General features: G+C 54.5%; 3 protein-coding genes across 5 annotated transcripts; 2 read left to right on the forward strand and 1 right to left on the reverse strand.

The window, feature by feature from the left end:
• Nucleotides 1-1,699: 1,699 nt before the first annotated feature.
• Nucleotides 1,700-8,097, forward strand: GPBAR1 (G protein-coupled bile acid receptor 1). 2 transcript variants are annotated; one of them, XM_010948754.3, is made up of 3 exons: nucleotides 1,700-5,269; nucleotides 6,099-6,283; nucleotides 6,912-8,097. In XM_010948754.3, the coding sequence occupies exon 3, from the start codon at nucleotides 6,957-6,959 to the stop codon at nucleotides 7,944-7,946; it is 990 nt and encodes a 329-aa protein (XP_010947056.2). In that variant the 5' UTR covers nucleotides 1,700-5,269; nucleotides 6,099-6,283; nucleotides 6,912-6,956; the 3' UTR covers nucleotides 7,947-8,097. The 2 variants fall into 2 exon arrangements, with proteins under 2 accessions (XP_010947056.2, XP_010947055.2); XM_010948753.3 differs by lacking the exon at nucleotides 6,099-6,283 and having other exon boundaries at nucleotides 1,701-5,269.
• A 227-nt stretch (nucleotides 8,098-8,324) lies between these two features.
• AAMP (angio associated migratory cell protein) lies at nucleotides 8,325-13,305 on the reverse strand. 2 transcript variants are annotated; one of them, XM_010948758.3, is made up of 11 exons: nucleotides 13,084-13,305; nucleotides 12,472-12,624; nucleotides 11,641-11,760; nucleotides 10,972-11,111; nucleotides 10,589-10,733; nucleotides 10,318-10,401; nucleotides 10,110-10,225; nucleotides 9,814-9,917; nucleotides 9,584-9,674; nucleotides 9,227-9,381; nucleotides 8,325-8,813 (listed from the first exon to the last, which is right to left on the reverse strand). In XM_010948758.3, exons 1-11 carry the CDS (start codon nucleotides 13,202-13,204, stop codon nucleotides 8,738-8,740), a joined length of 1,305 nt encoding a protein of 434 aa, XP_010947060.1. In that variant the 5' UTR covers nucleotides 13,205-13,305; the 3' UTR covers nucleotides 8,325-8,737. The 2 variants fall into 2 exon arrangements, with proteins under 2 accessions (XP_010947060.1, XP_010947059.1); XM_010948757.3 differs by having other exon boundaries at nucleotides 12,472-12,627; nucleotides 13,084-13,304.
• A 260-nt stretch (nucleotides 13,306-13,565) lies between these two features.
• PNKD (PNKD metallo-beta-lactamase domain containing) lies at nucleotides 13,566-16,085 on the forward strand. The gene is made up of 3 exons (XM_010948764.2): nucleotides 13,566-13,720; nucleotides 14,458-14,626; nucleotides 15,690-16,085. Exons 1-3 carry the CDS (start codon nucleotides 13,654-13,656, stop codon nucleotides 15,880-15,882), a joined length of 429 nt encoding a protein of 142 aa, XP_010947066.2. The 5' UTR covers nucleotides 13,566-13,653; the 3' UTR covers nucleotides 15,883-16,085.
• Nucleotides 16,086-16,312: the final 227 nt, after the last annotated feature.

Consider the following 16,312-nt stretch of genomic DNA (forward strand, 5'->3'; position numbering starts at 1 on the left):
GGTTTCTGGACCATGAGTCCAAAAGAGAGTGGAGGAAGGGTGAAGGGTGCACCAGTACTGCCCCTGAACCTGCAGACCTGCACTGGAAAAGCTTAGGTTCGGGGGCCCCCCAGCCTCCCTGTAGAGGAGAGAGTGGCCCTCTGGTGAGCTCTTGGTTGGCATTTCCGAGTACACTTGAACATGCTCACTATAAAGCTTGATTACTAAGTCTGTCCAGCTGTGGCCAAGAAGCTCCCAATGGCCAAGGACAGTGCCAGGCTCTCTAAAGTGTTTTCTAGCTTGTTATTTTATCATGAAAAATGTATAGCATTTTCCCCAAATGTGTTCCATGCTGTGTGTGGTTCTGCAGGACATTGTGGGTCTAATGCAAACAGCTGTCCACAGTGTCTTTTTTCACACAACAGCCCAAAAGGCTGGCCCTCCTTGAAACTCACTTTGAGGGATACTTACCTAATAAACATCACAGAGCCTAGCAAGGTAAGTTGTCCCCACTGATCCCTAAAATGCAGTTGGTTCAGAGAGTTTGCTTGGAAAAGAGCTAGAGGCTCTTTTAGGGACATCTGGAATCGTCTGAGGGTGACCCTGGTGGTTCCTACCTTCTGCTTTCCCTTTTAATTTGTCTCCATCAAGTTTAGTGTGTTTCAGACTGGTTTGAGACCTATTAATGGATTTAAATCTCCTGACATTTTTATTTCCTAAACTATTGTGAGATAATTATAGATTTACTGCAATCATAAGAAATTGTACAGAAATCCTGTGTACCCTTCACCCAGGTTCCCCCAGTGGTAACAGTATAGACTAATCAGAGTGTGTTGCACTTAATGAGGGTAAGTATCGATTTTGAAGCATGTTTTAGTTAATAGACATATCTTGACTAGATTGTAAAAATGTCTTTTTACTATGGGTCATACTCAAGAAATGTGAAAGCCGCAGGTCATTGTAGTCATCCAGGCTTCACTTTACGTTGTATAAATGAGCTCTTAGAGAGCTCAGGATGTGCAGTTACGTGCCCATCGCCTCAGCTAACATGCCCTGGAGAGTGCTGTCCCCTTGGTGGGGCTGACTGTGGCTTCCAGGGGAGAGAGTTCACTGCGCCGAGTCGGCCCAGTGTTCTCTTGGATGTGGCCCTTCGTCACCTACTTCTGGTGGATGGAGAACTGGGCTAAATTAGATAAAGCAAGAGATGGTGACATAGATGTGTTCTGTACCCCCAGGAGCTATTTATTTATTTAAGGGGTTTGAAAGGGTAATTTTGGCTAGAAGCTGTTTTTGTTCTCCTGCTGACTTTAGAATATAACTCCTTAGTAAGTTTGCCGTAGTGGGGGTCAGATTTCTGAAAAGTGCTATAAATGGCCAAACCAAAGTTGCTTAGAAAATACAGAATTAGGAGAAAAAAGGCATTAAGTATTTTTTACAGCAGTAAATCCTAAGGAGCTGTCTTAATACCAAGACTGTCAGCATAAAACCCATGCTGGTGAAAACCACTCTCCAGACTTGCTCTTTTGTCTTCACCTGTTTGCAGGACACACTTGGTATTTGTGTGGCTCTAGTCTCAAGGACCCTCCCTCCACTTTGTGGACAAAGGCCCATTATAACTTCAGCCAAAGTCCATAGGATTGTAGGAGGAGGGGGGTTAGATGAGGGTCAGCATGCTGAGGGGACGTGGGGTGGGGCTGTAGTCTCAATTACTGCTAATTGGCTCGCTTGCCTGAAGGTCTGAAGGTCCATGCCTGGGAGGTATAGGCGACCTTGGATATAAGCTGGAGAGGTGGAAAACAGTGTTTTAAGACAGACTTGGGATTGAATCAGGTTCTACCACTTAGACTGAGCAAATTTCTTAATCTGAGCCCTGATAGCCTCATCTTTAGTTGGACATGACACCACCTGTCTCACAAGGCTCTTAAAAGGAGAACAGATAAGTGCCTGTCACATTGTAGGCACTTACAATGTCTGTAATTACAATTGATAATGTCATCTAATAAATCTTAGATCCATCTCTGTATACTCAAGGGGATCAGACGTATCAGGACTGCTGAGGAAGCAAGGTCCAATGTAGGTAATTCTGTTTTGAGGTTTTCTGGATCCTCCCCCCAAAAGCTGGTATTTTTCCCCTGCTTGGGTGGCCCTTAAACTGCAGCAGCCAGTGAGGAGGGTGTTGGTGGGACTCTCTGTGTCTGGATAAAGTGGGACCTGTGCAGGCTAAGAACCAGGAGTTTGGCAGGAAAGCAAGTAAGACTGTAACAAGAAGTGAGTGTGGGGCCAGATGGCAGGAAGTTGAAGCCAGGAGGAGGAAGTGGCGCTGGCTGCTGCATCAGCCCTCCTACCCGGAGCTGATACTCAGCAGTTACCATTTCAGTTTCCTTCAGTCCGTCTCATGTGAAGTAGGCCTGATGGACCGTCATCCTGGCAGCTACAGAGGCATATGACCCAAGCCTGGGTCTGCTCTGAGGATTGTCTTGTTCAAGCAGTGCTGCCCCCTTCTGGGAACTGCTGAAAGCACTGCACTTTCTGTGACTTGGGTAGACCTGGAGAATCTGTTGTTGAGCCCTGACAGGAAGGACCACAGTTTCTTCTGCCCATATAGCTGACCTACAGCTTCCTGAAGCCAGGGTCCTGGCCAGCCTCAGTCACAGGATTGTGCCTAGAGCCCTTCTGAGGCTTCCAAGAGCTCATCAGCTGTTGCCTATGGAGAGTGTTGAACAGTTCAAGGAAGCCACCAGGGTCCAGGAAGACCCATTGCCCCTGCTCATCTAGTCAGTGAGGACCCCCAGCCTTCTCCGCACCACCCGGTCCCATACACCCAGGGTCAGCAGAGAGAAATTAAATACTCAAAAGAGAGCAGAGTGGACGAAGGAGGCCCAGGTGGATTCCCTGCCACGCCCCAGGCATCATGATACAGGCTCTACTTGAGGAAAGGAAAACAGGGACTTGAGCCTGCAAAACCAGCTAGGTGGAGCTTTTTTTTTTTTTTAACTTAATCCATTTTTATGAAGAATGAAAGGATGCGATGTGGTAAAGACGTATTTAAAGACTAGTAGTAGAATAAGACAGATGAATCAAATTTTGTTTATATCCTAAATAATTACAAGAGACTTTGAAAGCATAGTGTAATTTACGTTTTCTTTCCAGTTTAAAACTGCCTGCGCCAGAGCCATCCTGTGGGCAAAGAGGAGAAGGCTGGGGTTGAGTCAGTCCTGGGGCTGGTGGAGCAGAGAGGAAATGGATGATCCAGTAAGGAAGAAACAGGGCTGAGCAGGGGGTGGAACCCAGGCTCCTCAGTTCCTGCTCCCTCGGTTGCCCTCTACATATCATCCCACACACAGTGTTTAGACAGAGCAGCAAAGAAGAAACGCAGACATCCTGAATCCTGCAGGGAGGAGGCCAGGGCTGGGAACAGAAAGAGGTCTGTTTATTCCCAGCAACCCAATATCTGAGGGGCCCCACTCCCACTTCTGTCCAGACCCCAGGCTGAACTTTCGCAGAGCCTCTGACTTCTGCCCAACCAGATAGAATGGGGCTGAGGGCCGTCTGCTGGAACACAGTGTCCTCCCCCTACCAGCTCCCTTGAGGATGGGTTTGAGGCTGAATGCTTTCCTCTTCCCACATTTTGTCCCAACAGAGGCTGTCTCCAGGATCTCTGACTGCTGTGCAGAGTTGGCAGAGCTAGACCTCTCAGACCTCCAGCCCTTCAGGCCCGGGTCTCCCCCAGAGAAAGCAGATGTCCCCTTGCTCCACCTACTTGTGCTCTTGAGCAAGGAAGTTTTTCCTAATGTCTCACCTCTAGCTCCCTTGCTGCAGTTTATCCTGTTGCCTCCCTTTTCAGGCCTCAAGGGAGTGTAACAGCTTACCTCCCTCACTCCAAAGCTGCACTTGATACAAGATGGAAATCAGGGGCTTCCTAGCCTTAAACTTGCCCTCCCTTTCATTCTACCTAGTTTCCTCCATTTCCCTGTGGAGCAAAAGTGTCATTCCCCTCTAGCTTTTCACAGGCTCTCCATCTGCCTTACTCAGTGGAGTTCTTAGAGGGGACAGGTGGCTGGAGGGAAGGGACATGCAGAGAAGGCCAGAAATCCCTTTCATTGAATGTTACCATGCCAAGCACTGACCCAAGTCCTTATCACACATTTTCTCATTTAGTCTCACACTAGGTGAGGACAGTATGAGCCCCATTTTACAGATGAGGAAACTAAGGCAAGAGAATTTTAATAATTTGCTCAAATTTACACAGCCAAAAAAATAGGATCCAACCAGGATTCTGACATTCAAACCCAGGACTGCTGATACCAACACTGCTGATATCAATGCCTCTTAATCATGCAAGAGGGAGGAAGGGAGTCATTTGTTGAGACCACTTTCCCCATCAGGTGTCAGGCACTGGGATGTATGCAGTTATCCAAAGATAATCCCCACAACAACCCTGACTGGTGTTGCCCTTGTTCCCATTTTACAGGCGAGAAAATTGAGGCCCAGAGTTAATTTGCCCAAAGTCATACCCACAGAGCCATTTCTACCTCATAGCCCAGAACTTGACTCTCAAAGTAGTTGAGAACAGTGTGGAATGATCCCAGTTTCTGGAAGGTCTTATTAGCTGAAAGGCCCTACCAAGTGATAAGGAGAGGGGCAGGCAGTGAAAATCCTCAGGCTCCAAACACCCCTACCCTGCCACCATCAGACATGCATTACTCCTCAGCAGACCGGCGGCAGAATTACGGAGCTGGATGTGCTGTCAGCTGGCTGGCCACGCCAAGGGTTTAAGGCTCATAAAATGTAAATATATTAGCTGGGGCAGGAAGTGGAGAGGGTAGACTAAATCATTATTTTTCATTAACTGGAATGCATTTCTCAGATTCGCTAAGCAGTAGCAGACCAGAGGGCTCCAAGCTGGATGACCTGCCACCTTGGTGGCAAGCTATGTTCTGTGGCTGGAGAGGAGGACCCTGGTACTGGAGGACAAGGAGGGGGCACTGGAGAGAGGGGAGGAAGGCCTCCCAGTACTGCAGCGCAGGGTGTGCCAGGTCCCACCTCCCAGAGGCGGGGCCAGGCTGAGTCCTGCCAGCCTCAGCTCCATTCCTCCAGGAACCCAGGCAGGGTAGAGCCAGGGCAGTGGTGATTCCTGGGCCCTGCTGTCCCTGCAGAGTAGGGGCGCCATGCCCTCATCGGTCAGGACACCAGACATCACCAGAACCCCTGCAGTGCTGGCCGCGGCAACTCCCTGACACCCAGAGGAAAAGCCCAGGCTTGGGGAGCAATACCTGTCCCCCACAACCATGTGAGTAGCTCCTCCCCGCCTCCCCACCCAGTCCCCGGGTCACATCAGGAGACCTCAGTCCCAGGTCCTGGAGAGGCCCTTGCACCCAGCCCAAGCCACCAGAGCCTCCTCTAGGATGTGCGAGTCACATAGCCAGCATACCCATATCACTGCCCCTGAGGGCTGACCCTGCCTTTCTTGCTGCTCTGGTGGATGTGGAGTGGGAGACTCACTACAGAGGAGGATTGGGAGCTCCAGCCCACGACTCCAGAGTCCAGGTTTGAAGTAACAGACCCTGAGGTCTCATGGGGTTTAATAAAGTTGACAGTGCAGGGATGAAGGGGAACAGAAACTGGAGGGCTGCTGGAGAAAGAAGATGTTCCGAGGACCCTGGGGGAGATTGAGGAAGAGGAAACAGAGGCTGAGGGGAGGGTAAAGGGGTGCAGTGGCTTCGCAGCTGAACTGGGAGTTCTGAGGGGAGCTGGGGATAGAAGGGGCAGCATTCTATCCTCTGATCTAGCCCTCTGATCCTCTGACCTGGGGGAGGGGGCAGGTAGGAATCCTTTCCTTATTGACTTTAATCCTAGCAACAGCAGCTGCTCCCCTGTTGACAGAAGCGGGAGTTCCCACAGGGCTCAGGACCCCTCCCCCATCTCCATCCCCATGATGTGGCCTGTGGCCGTGGGGCTGGGGCGCTGGAGGACTAGGACAGATCAGAGCCACAGAGAGGCCCAGCCCTGCCCAGCGGTTCCTCCCTCTCCTCTGTGCTCTCATCAGCCCTCCTTGCTGCTGGTATCTCCCCAGTCACTGCCAGCCCCCCCCTCCCCCAACAACTCCTCCCATCCTCCAGTTCCCAGGAAGGGCCCTGTTGCTAGTGTGGTGCAGACGAGTCAAGTTTATGGGCTGGAAGTCCTACCCGGAGGCTGCTCACTGAGCTGTAACTGGCAACAAGGCGGATGGAGAGGAGGTGCAGAGGACAGGACACCCCCTTGCTGCCACCCATTGCCCTGGCCTCATCACTGACGCAAGTGCTCGGTGAGCCCTGCCTTAGCCTGACTCCTGCCCCTACCCTCCAATCCTTAACAACCTACCATCTCTTAATGTGCTGGTGTCGACCAGCCTGCATCTGAAGACAGAGCCCACTCTCCATTTATCACCCACTCCTGAGCCTCTGGTCCCAGCCCCCACCCAAAGGAGGCTATCAACTGTTGTCTGGCCGGAGGACCACTGTACACCAACCATCCTATTCTTTTAGCTATTTAGAGGCCTTGCCTGGTGGTGGCAGGGATAATCAAAATGCTTTGGAGCTCGGTAGGTCCACTTTTCAGTCTAAAAAGAGGTATAAACACAGCTGCCCAGAGCATGCCAGGCAGATAATAGAAAGGGGCAAAGTAGCTGGGTAGGGACTGTGGGGAGCTATCTAAAGGCAGCCACCACTCAGCTCCAGCTGGTTGCTACCATGCAAGACCTGATTATTTTTAAGCCAAAAATATGAATTTTTATATAAATTTTAATTGGCAGTTCACAAAAAAAAAAAATGTGTCTCAGCAAACAGGATATGGCCCCCAGTCCAGTTGCAACCTCTGGATTAATGTGCAGCCCTGCCGACAGGACAGTGACCTGTGGCCCCACCCTAACTCTGGCTGCCCCATCTTCCATTCAGGCATGCCTGCTGCTGCTCCAGGCCTCCCCTGTCCCCAGGCCCGAGATGACACCCAACAGCACCAGGGAGGTGTCCAGCCCCGTTCCTGCGGGGGCCCTGGGGCTCTCCCTGGCCCTGGCAAGCCTCATCGTTGCTGCCAACCTGCTTCTGGCCCTGGGCATCGCTGGGGACCGCCGCCTACGCAGCCCGCCTGCTGGCTGCTTCTTCCTGAGCCTGCTGCTGGCCGGGCTGCTCACAGGGCTGGCACTGCCCGTGCTGCCAGGCCTATGGAACCAGAGCCACCTGGGCTACTGGTCCTGCCTCTTCCTCTACTTGGCTCCCAACTTCTCCTTCCTCTCTCTGCTCGCCAACCTCCTGCTGGTACACGGGGAGCGCTACATGGCAGTGCTGCGACCTCTGCGGCCCCGTGGGAGCACCCGGCTGGCCCTGCTCCTCACGTGGGCTGGCCCTCTGTTCTTTGCCAGCCTGCCCGCTCTGGGCTGGAACCACTGGGCCCCTAGTGCCAACTGCAGCTCCCACACCGTCTTCCCAGCCCCCTACCTCTACCTCGAAATCTATGGGCTCCTGCTACCTGCCGTGGTCGCAGCCGCCCTTCTCTCGGCCCGTGTGCTGGTCACCGCCCATCGCCAGCTCCAGGACATCCGCCGGCTGGAGCGGGCCGTGTGCCGCGGTGCGCCCTCGGCCCTGGCCCGGGCCCTTACCTGGAGGCAGGCAAGGGCGCAGGCTGGAGCCACGTTGCTGTTCGGGCTGTGTTGGGGGCCCTACGTGGCTACCCTGCTCCTCTCCGTCCTGGCCTATGAGCAGCGCCCACCACTGGGGCCTGGAACTCTGCTGTCCCTCATCTCACTGGGCAGCGCCAGTGCGGCAGCCGTGCCCGTGGCCATGGGGCTGGGTGATCAGCGCTACACGGCCCCCTGGAGGGCGGCCGCCCAGAGGTGGCTCCGGGTGCTGCGGGGAAGACCCCAGGGTAGTCCTGGCCCCAGCACAGCCTACCACACCAGCAGCCAAAGCAGTGTGGACCTCGACTTGAACTAGGGGAAGGGCCTCTGTTCATTCCTACTAGAAGCATCCATCCATCCATCTCAGCCACCAAGCCCATCTCCACTTGTCTCCACGCCTCTGGACTAGAAACCTTGCCCCTATTTGACCCCACCCTGACTGAATAAAGCTCCTGTGGCCCACTTTATGGTTATCTCATTCTGTATATCAGCAAGGCAGGGCCAGGTGAACAGCTGGGCAGGCGAGGACCCAGGGAATTCTGCCTCCAGACAGGCAGGCAACTGTGAGGACAGATGCCCGCCTGAGGGGGACGAGCTGAGGCACCTTGAAATCCAGCAGATTTTCTGGGGAGCCTCAACCTGACCTCACTGGTTCTCCATGTCCAGCCAACACAAAATCCACACAGATACTGCCTCTGGGAAGTATATTTTATTTACATTTTTAAAATCTGTTAACTAGTATCTCTTCCTCCTTTCCACCCCCAAAGACTTGGGAAAGGAAAGAACGGGAACTTCACAGACCTACCCCCCCACGTACAAATAAACACCCTCATGGCTCACACCAGCAAAGGAAGTGAAAGAGAAAGAGGTCTGAACCTCCCTCTGAAGGACCCACCAGGTCTGGGCCAGGGGGAGGGAGGAAGGGAGGGGCTGAAGGGTGGGTCTCTTAAGAGAAGAAAGGGACAGAGAGGGGGCAAGTCAGTTTGAAGGGGTTGGAAAGTAGTCCGAGGCCCCTTCCCTCCTCTTCCTTCCTACCCTATAGTCTCTGCTGGTGGGGGGTCTCCCTGCGCCCTCTCCACACCAGACACAAAGCAGAGGCTGCAGCCATTAGCGGTCAGGTCTCTGGACACAAAATACTTTTGCTTTGTGGTCTCCTGATGTGGTCACCACCAGGGAGGCATCTCTGTGGACAGAAAGCACACACTGAGGGGAATGGAGGATGTAAGGCCTAACCCCAAGCCCACCACCCAGGGGCCCTCGGGTGGCTTCCTCCAGAGGATTCTTAATTCTAGACCCCTATGCCTAGGCTGATCCGCTGCATCCAGTGAACACACTTGAAGCCAGCAACCAGAAGGGGATCAGAGGAGAGCTGCCTGCAGCGGGGAAGCAGTCCCTGCCTCTGAGCCCCACAAATGATGCAGCCACACTGTCAACAGAAGCCACGGCTCCTACAGGTTTCCCAGCACTCCTGCCTCCTAGGCCAGCCCAGCTTCCCTTAGGAATCCCCTCCCACACCCCAAGGCCCCTATGGCCCCCTGTATACTATTCCCACCTTCTAAATATACAGAGACCCCAGCCCTTGCCCAAGACACTTACTTGCTGAGGGCAAAGTCCAGGATCTCAGCCGTGTGACCCCGGTAGTCAGTAAGCAGGCGGCCAGTCCGAGCATCCCAAAGGCGCACGATGCCGTCCAGGCTGCAGGTATAAACCACGGCGGTGCCTGCCTCCCAGAGCAGCTGCACAATGCCTGACTACAGCAGGGGACGACAGGGGCGGGGCAGGGTCAGGGGCGGCAGAGCTGACAGGCATCTGCTCCCAACTCTCAGAGCGAGGTAGGGAGGGACGGATGGATGATGGGTCACAGGGAAAAACCAGACAGCCAGGTCTGGGCTAAGTGCTCCCAGAGACCTAAGCTTCCCCACGGCCGTGGCCATGGCTCCAGACTGCCTGTACCTGGTGCTGACACTGGTGCCTGAGGGTCTGCGTAGACAGGTCATAGATGGCCAAGGTCCCATCCAGGTAGCCAACAGCTGCCAGGGGCATCCTGGGCAGAGCAGAGCATCACGACGGCCCGTGAGGGACCAGGACTCAGTGCCCTTTGGTCCTCTAGGGTCCCCTGGCCCAGTCCCCCTTCCCCAACCCCCCTGCTCTTGTCTCCAGGCCGAGGCCCTGCTCACACTCACACACTGCAGAAGCCCAAGGACTCCACTGAGTTGGACTCACTCTCCTCGCCTTCTCCCAGGTTGGGCTGGGAGGCCACGGTCTCGGGTCTGAAAACGCCCACTACCTATGAGCCAGAGGAGGGGATCAGAGAAAGGCCTGGAAACTTGGTCCTCAGGTCAGAGAAAGGCCTGGAAACTTGGTCCTCGAATAGAGAAGAAAGGTGGTGAGGCGAGGAGGCAGAGAGAAGAATAAGAAAGGAAGGGGAGGAGATGTGGAAAGCAGAGGGCCCCACAGCCAGGCTCCAGGCTCCACTCACCTTGCCTGTGGTGGCACTGACCAGCTTGGCCTGGCAGTCCACCGAGCCAGTTAGGATCAGGCTGCCGTCCTGGTTGGTGGCGACACAGGTCAGAGGGCCCTGGTGACCCTCAGTCCCTAGGATGAAGTACGGGGATAAGTCAGAATTCATCCTGCCCCAGGTCTCAGCCCCTTCCCTATAAAGGCCTAGATTAACCCACTTCTGATACCTTTCAGTACATGAATAGAGTTTCCCTGCTTCAAGTCCCAAATCCTGATGGTGCCATCTTCATAGCCAACCACAGCTCGCTTCCCTAGAGTGCCAGAGACGTCGATGAAGAGAGAAGGACAGATGGCACCCTCAAACACATCAGGCCAGGGAATAGGGGAGGTGGGGTAGAAAAACAGGCCTCAGAGTTTGCTGGTGGTGGCCCAAAAGGGAGCCAGGGAGGTGTGCAACCCTGGCGCCCAGCTCTCTGCACTCACGGGAGCTGCTCTCACCGTCAGGGAGGACTCGGCCACAGGTGGCTGGGCAGTTGGGGCCCTGAAAGGTCTTGCAGTCACCATTCGGGACCTTCCACATCCAGGTGTTGCCATCAGCTGTGCCCGCCAGTAGGACAGGTGCCCGAGGGTGCCACTCCATCCACTGGGCAGAGAAAGGGTCAGCAGGAAGGCCCTTCACCCCATCTCACCTAGGAGTCTGCCCCATGAGCCCCACCAAGCTTTCCCTGCTTCTGAGTCAGCAGGGACATCCCAGGGAACGGGTTCAGACGTTCTTGCTGTACTGTGGGAGTGCACTGGCTCAGGGCTGGCCTGGCCTGGTGTCGGGGTGGGACTGGACCCCCAAGCCCTCATCCCTACCCCTGGCCCTCCACTGATCTCACCTCCAGATCTCCTGCTTCGAAAGACCAGACCTCCTCCTTGGTGTCCACCTGCCACACTTTCAAGAGGCCACTCATGTCCCCTGTGGCCACCAGGGTAGAGTCATGGCTGAAACCAGCACAAGTCACAGAGTCTTTATGGCCTGCAAAAAAAAGTGGGCAGAAAGAAAAGAGAACCTCAGGATATCTGGTGCTGGTGACACAAGGCCCAGGTATCTGGCTCCCGGAAAGGACCAGCTGGGGAAAAAAAATTAGGGGGGTAGGTCCCAGCAGAACAGGTAACAAACTCAGAGCCACTCCAGGAGCCAACACCCCCAGGTGTCCCCAGGAGAGACACTGCTGGCCCCCGACTCAACCATGTGTAGCCCAGGCCTATATCTTCTCCATTCTGTCTACTCCACACCTGTGACTGAAATACCCACAAGCTCCATTCTGCCCTAATACTCCTTCACTTCCCAATACGCCTCCTCCCAGGCCTTTCCCAGATTCCTTTGACCAATTAGTGCCTCCCTCCCTGTGCCCACAACAGACTATGTTATTCCTCTTTGGGGCCCTTGGGCCAAGCACAGAGCTGGCAAAACAGGAGTCAATAAAAGGCTGTTAGATTCGCAACCTCTGCAGGCCAGCCCCTGCGACCACCAAAGGGGCAGGACCTCCCCCAGGTCCCCTCACCTGCACATTCAAACAGCAGTTCCCCATCGCTGAGCCTCCACACGAAGGCTTTGTCATCTTCACCCCCTGTCACCGCCAAGGTGTTGGTCTTGGGGTCCAGGCTCACACAAAACACAGATGCTGTCCCAAGAGATACTCCGTAAGGGGATGGGGCTCCCACCTAGGGTTTTGTCCTTCGGGAACTTTGGGAAGCCCACCCCCTTCCACCCAAAGCAACATGTCTTTCTTCCTGGAAAAGAAGGATGCATCCAAGTTCTTCTACGTTTCAAGGTTGTTGGAGAAATCCCTCCCCAAGTTTCCCAAACTCTAAGTCCTTCTCCAAAGCAGAGCCCCCTTCAGTGCCACTCCCTTCACCACCCAACACTGACACCAGGGACAAGAGAGGATACACGTGCAGGGCTTACAGTTCTCAGCATGGGATGCCACCAGGCTGGGGACTGAGTGAGGAGAGCACAGTGTTACTGGTTCCTCATTAGGAGCTAATATTTAAGAGAATTATCTAAAATATGCTCCAAAAAGTACTACCTCTAATTCACACTAAAGGGACTTTTATTGACTTTCACCAGTGACAACTCTTTAAAAGGAAACTAAAGCCCAGGCACTTTAATAAAGATCATAAATAGACAAGTAGCAGAGACAGGATTTGAACCCAAGTGTCTCAACTGACTCCAGGAGCCAAGCTCTCCTCCATTCCATCATACTGCCCCCTACCTCCAGGGCAAGGCCAGCATTTTCCCACCAGTGTCCCTCATACTACTCCCTACACAGTAGATGTCTGATGCTCAAGTGCCCACCTGGACTAAGTTTATGACAATCTCCTCAGAGACCTACCCGAGTGCAATGCAAAGGTGACCTCGCTATCGTCTGGGCCCTCCATGCTGCCGACCACCCCTTCCTGGGGTTCCAGAACCCAGCCCTCCTCATTGCCCTCTTCTTCTTCCTCTTCTTCAAAGTCCACATCTTCCATCTCCTGGGCCAGATCGTCTGCTTTGGGGAGAGGGTTAAAAGATGGTGCTCGCCAGGCGGTAAGAGGGATGGGAAGTGTGGGGAAGCCCGAGGCTGCGGAGGGTCATGTGGCAAGGGGGTAAGGTGAGATCAGACAGATGGGGGTCAAGCGGGGGTGAGAAGCGGCAAGGAGGAGGGGGCGTGTGGGGTGGAGGACAGGAGAGGTCCGAGGACCTGGGGTTGGCCAGAGACAGTGTGGGAAGGGAGGACCAAGGGGATGATGGGAAGGGGGTGTGTGAGGGGAAGGGCCAGAGGAGGCGTCAGGGGAACCCCCACCCCGCCAGCCTGTGAACTAAGTGTGGGGTTGGAGGAGAGAGGAAGGGCGAAGGAGGTCGGTAGGAATGACCGGTGGGATGGGGAGGGGAGGGGGAGAAGCAGGGGTCAAAGGCCAGAGGTGAGCGCCTCCGGTCCCATGGCCTGAGAATCAGCAGCTCTCACCCGGGTCTGGCGGACCTGGATCCAGTTCTACCACCTCGATAATCTCTTCATCACCATGGAAGCTTAGGGTCTCCAGTGGGGGGGTGTCAGCGGCGGCCCCGCTTTCCGATTCGGACTCCATGCGGCGCAAGCGACGGATCCACTTCTCTGGGCCCAAACGCCTCCCAGAGTCAGCTCTGCGCGACGACGCGGAACACGAGCCCCTCCTCCCGGGAGGAAGTAGGCGTAGGCGACTCCCCGGCAGTGAGAACGACGGGCTCTCGACCAATAGAGAAGGCGGTTGGCTGGATGAACCACCAATCACAGGGCAGAGTTGGGAGAAGGGGACGGGGCGTGGCAGGGAGCAACCAAACTCCGCCCGACCAGACTCCGCCCCCAACAGGAGGGAAACAAGCGAGCGTGCGCGCCTCTGGAGTCTCCTGGGAAGAGTAGTTCGCGCGGGTCCGCTCCGCGGGCTTCTGGGAGTTGTAGTTTCTGGTCTGTAGGCCGGACGAAAGGAGCGGGGGGAGGCCCCTTACGCAAACTACAATTCCCGGCGGGGAGTGCGGTGAAGGGGGGTGGGATCTGAACATGGCGGCGGTGGTAGCTGCTACGGCGCTGAAGGGCCGGGGGGCGAGAAATGCCCGCGTCCTCCGGGGTAAGGAGAGGGACCCCGGGGAGGGCAGGACTGCAGGGAATCCCCTTTTTTCACATCCCGCTCGACGATAGCAGGATGTCAGGGCTGTCGATTGCTGCCCGCACCCCTCTGCAGGATCTTAAAAGAGTCTGGGGGCTAAAAGATGCTCTTTAGAGGTCACCCAGCCCATCCCTCAGCCTTCCGGTTACACGACACCTCTGGGGTCTTGCTGCGAAAGGGAGCCCCAAGGAAGCCTTTTAGACTCCCGCGCTCCAGGTGTTTCACACTCACCGCACTGCAGAGGAAAGAGCCCTGGGCTTCTGGAGGCTTGGGTTCTAGCCCCGGATAATTAGCAGTTTGACCTTGGGCGAAGCAGTTCGTCTCTCGGGGCTTCAGTTTCCTCTTCTATAAAATGAGGGGATGGAGTAGACTATCTTTAAGCCAGTGCTAACATTCTGCAGTTTGAAAACCTTCATACGCCTCATGTGAGCCCCACTGTAGTCCTTCACATCTTGTCGTCTGAGGAGATGAAGAACAGCGAAGCTCGCTCTCCTGGCACCAGGGTGATAAGCCCGCAGTGACGTGGAAGTGGCTTTCAAAGGTGCCACCTCGATGGCGATTTTCCCATTTCCCTCTGGACTCTTCCTGGCACTTGTTACTCCAAACGGCAGTCACTCCCCTTTCTCATATCTCAACCACTCCTCCCCGGGCTTTCTTTCTCATCCTCTCTTACTGACCTTCCTTGCCTCCATCCACAGGGATTCTCTCAGGAGCCACAGCTAACAAGGCTTCCCAGAACAGGACCCGGGCGCTGCAAAGCCACAGCTCCCCAGAGTCCAAGGAGGAGCCTGAACCCCTATCCCCTGAGCTGGAATACATTCCCAGAAAGAGGGGCAAGAACCCCATGAAAGCTGTGGGACTAGCCTGGTGAGTTTTAACTAACCCTTTGCCCACCAGTGGGGAGTGGCACTAGGGGAGGGTGGAACCCAGAAACTTCTCCAAGTTTCAGGTGGTGAGCTGAATCCAAGGTTGTGGGGACAATTGCTGGGTGTGAGGACTGGAATCTCAGAGGACTGGGGTAGGGGAGTGGAAAAGGATGTGGAATTGGAAAGACAGTGTTTTCTGTGGAGTAAGCTGAGCTAATCTGATTCAGATTTGGGTTCCTGGCCTCATCCTCTCTTTGGGAGCTTGGGGTGAGACCCAATTGAGATCTTTCAGTTAATCGAGATCACACAAGATTATATTAGCTGTATAGTAGCACCTACAAGGTGTTCAGTGCATTGTTACTTGGATCTGACTCTCATCTTAATGCGTGTTATTGATCAATGTTAAAGGAAAAGGAGAGGGAAATTGACATTTTTTTCTAGCACCTGAGGTGTGCCAGTACTTTACAGTGTAATGTTTTCATCTTTCTGAGATAAATATGACATCCCCATTTCATAGAGGAGGGAACTGAAGCTCAAAGCTGGATTCTCACCAGGTCTTGTGACCCCATGCCCTTTCCCCACACCTCAGTGCTTTCCACACAGTGGTCACTCAGTTAAGGAGCGGAGTCTGCGAGGGGGTGTGAGGCAGTTTAGGCAGAGGGGAATCTTTGCCAAGACTTGGGGACGGAAAGAGGATGAGCTGTCTGGAGAGTCTTGCACAGTCGGTACAGCAGGATGGCAGGGCTCATACTGAGGAGTAACCAGTGTCTAGGGGAAAGTAATGACGAGGTGGGCAGAGACCCAACAACACTGGGCATTTTGTGCCATGCCTAGGAGTTTAAACTTGGCCAGGAAATGATGGAGAGCTATTACAGCATTTTAAGCAGGGCAGTGGCAGGATCTGATTCAAGTGGGGCCCTCCAGCAGCCATGGCAGAGGCTGAATAGACGCAAGTGGTATTGCAGCGTTCGAGCGATTGATGAGGCTAGAATGAGATTCTCCCCAGCTCCTCTGGCTCAGGCTTGGCCCCTCCCCAAATCCCGTGCACATTTCCCCACCCCTAGGGCCATCGGCTTCCCCTGTGGTATCCTCCTCTTCATCCTCACCAAGCGGGAAGTGGACAAGGACCGTTTGAAGCAGATGAAGGCTCGGCAGAACATGCGGGCATCCAACACGGGCGAGTATAAGAGCCAGAGGTTCAGGGCCTCCTCCCATCATGCCCCATCTCCTGAAGCTGGGTCCGGGGTGCAGTCGTGAGGAACACTGCAACCCTCCCCTAGACTGTGTTGACTGTGGCCTCCAGACTGTCAAGTCCTTTCGGTTTGGTGACGATTCTGGTTCTTGCCTCTGAGGCCCACCAGAGGGCGCGTGAAGCCCAGGCTGCTGCCAGCCCCTCTCCTCCCCTCCAAAGAAATCAGCCAAAGGCAAATAAAGTTACTTACTGAGTGAGTGGAAAGGAACCAGGACTGGGTTTGTGAGTCCCTTGGGATGGGTGGGGCAGAGGGTGGGGGTGGTTACTCCCTCTCACAGAAGCCTTAGTGTTCCGGCTGGAATGGTTGGGGGAGACTTAAATACAAGCCTAGACTCGGGCCTTGGGGACCAAGCCCTCAGAGCTGCTGGCCAGGAGGGTGGGGTCCCACTCAGCCTTAGACAAGTAATAAAGAGAATCAAAGAGGGCGTTCAGGGT

This window comes from Camelus bactrianus, chromosome 5 (assembly GCF_048773025.1).
Source record: "Camelus bactrianus isolate YW-2024 breed Bactrian camel chromosome 5, ASM4877302v1, whole genome shotgun sequence".
Taxonomy (NCBI): domain Eukaryota; kingdom Metazoa; phylum Chordata; class Mammalia; order Artiodactyla; family Camelidae; genus Camelus; species Camelus bactrianus.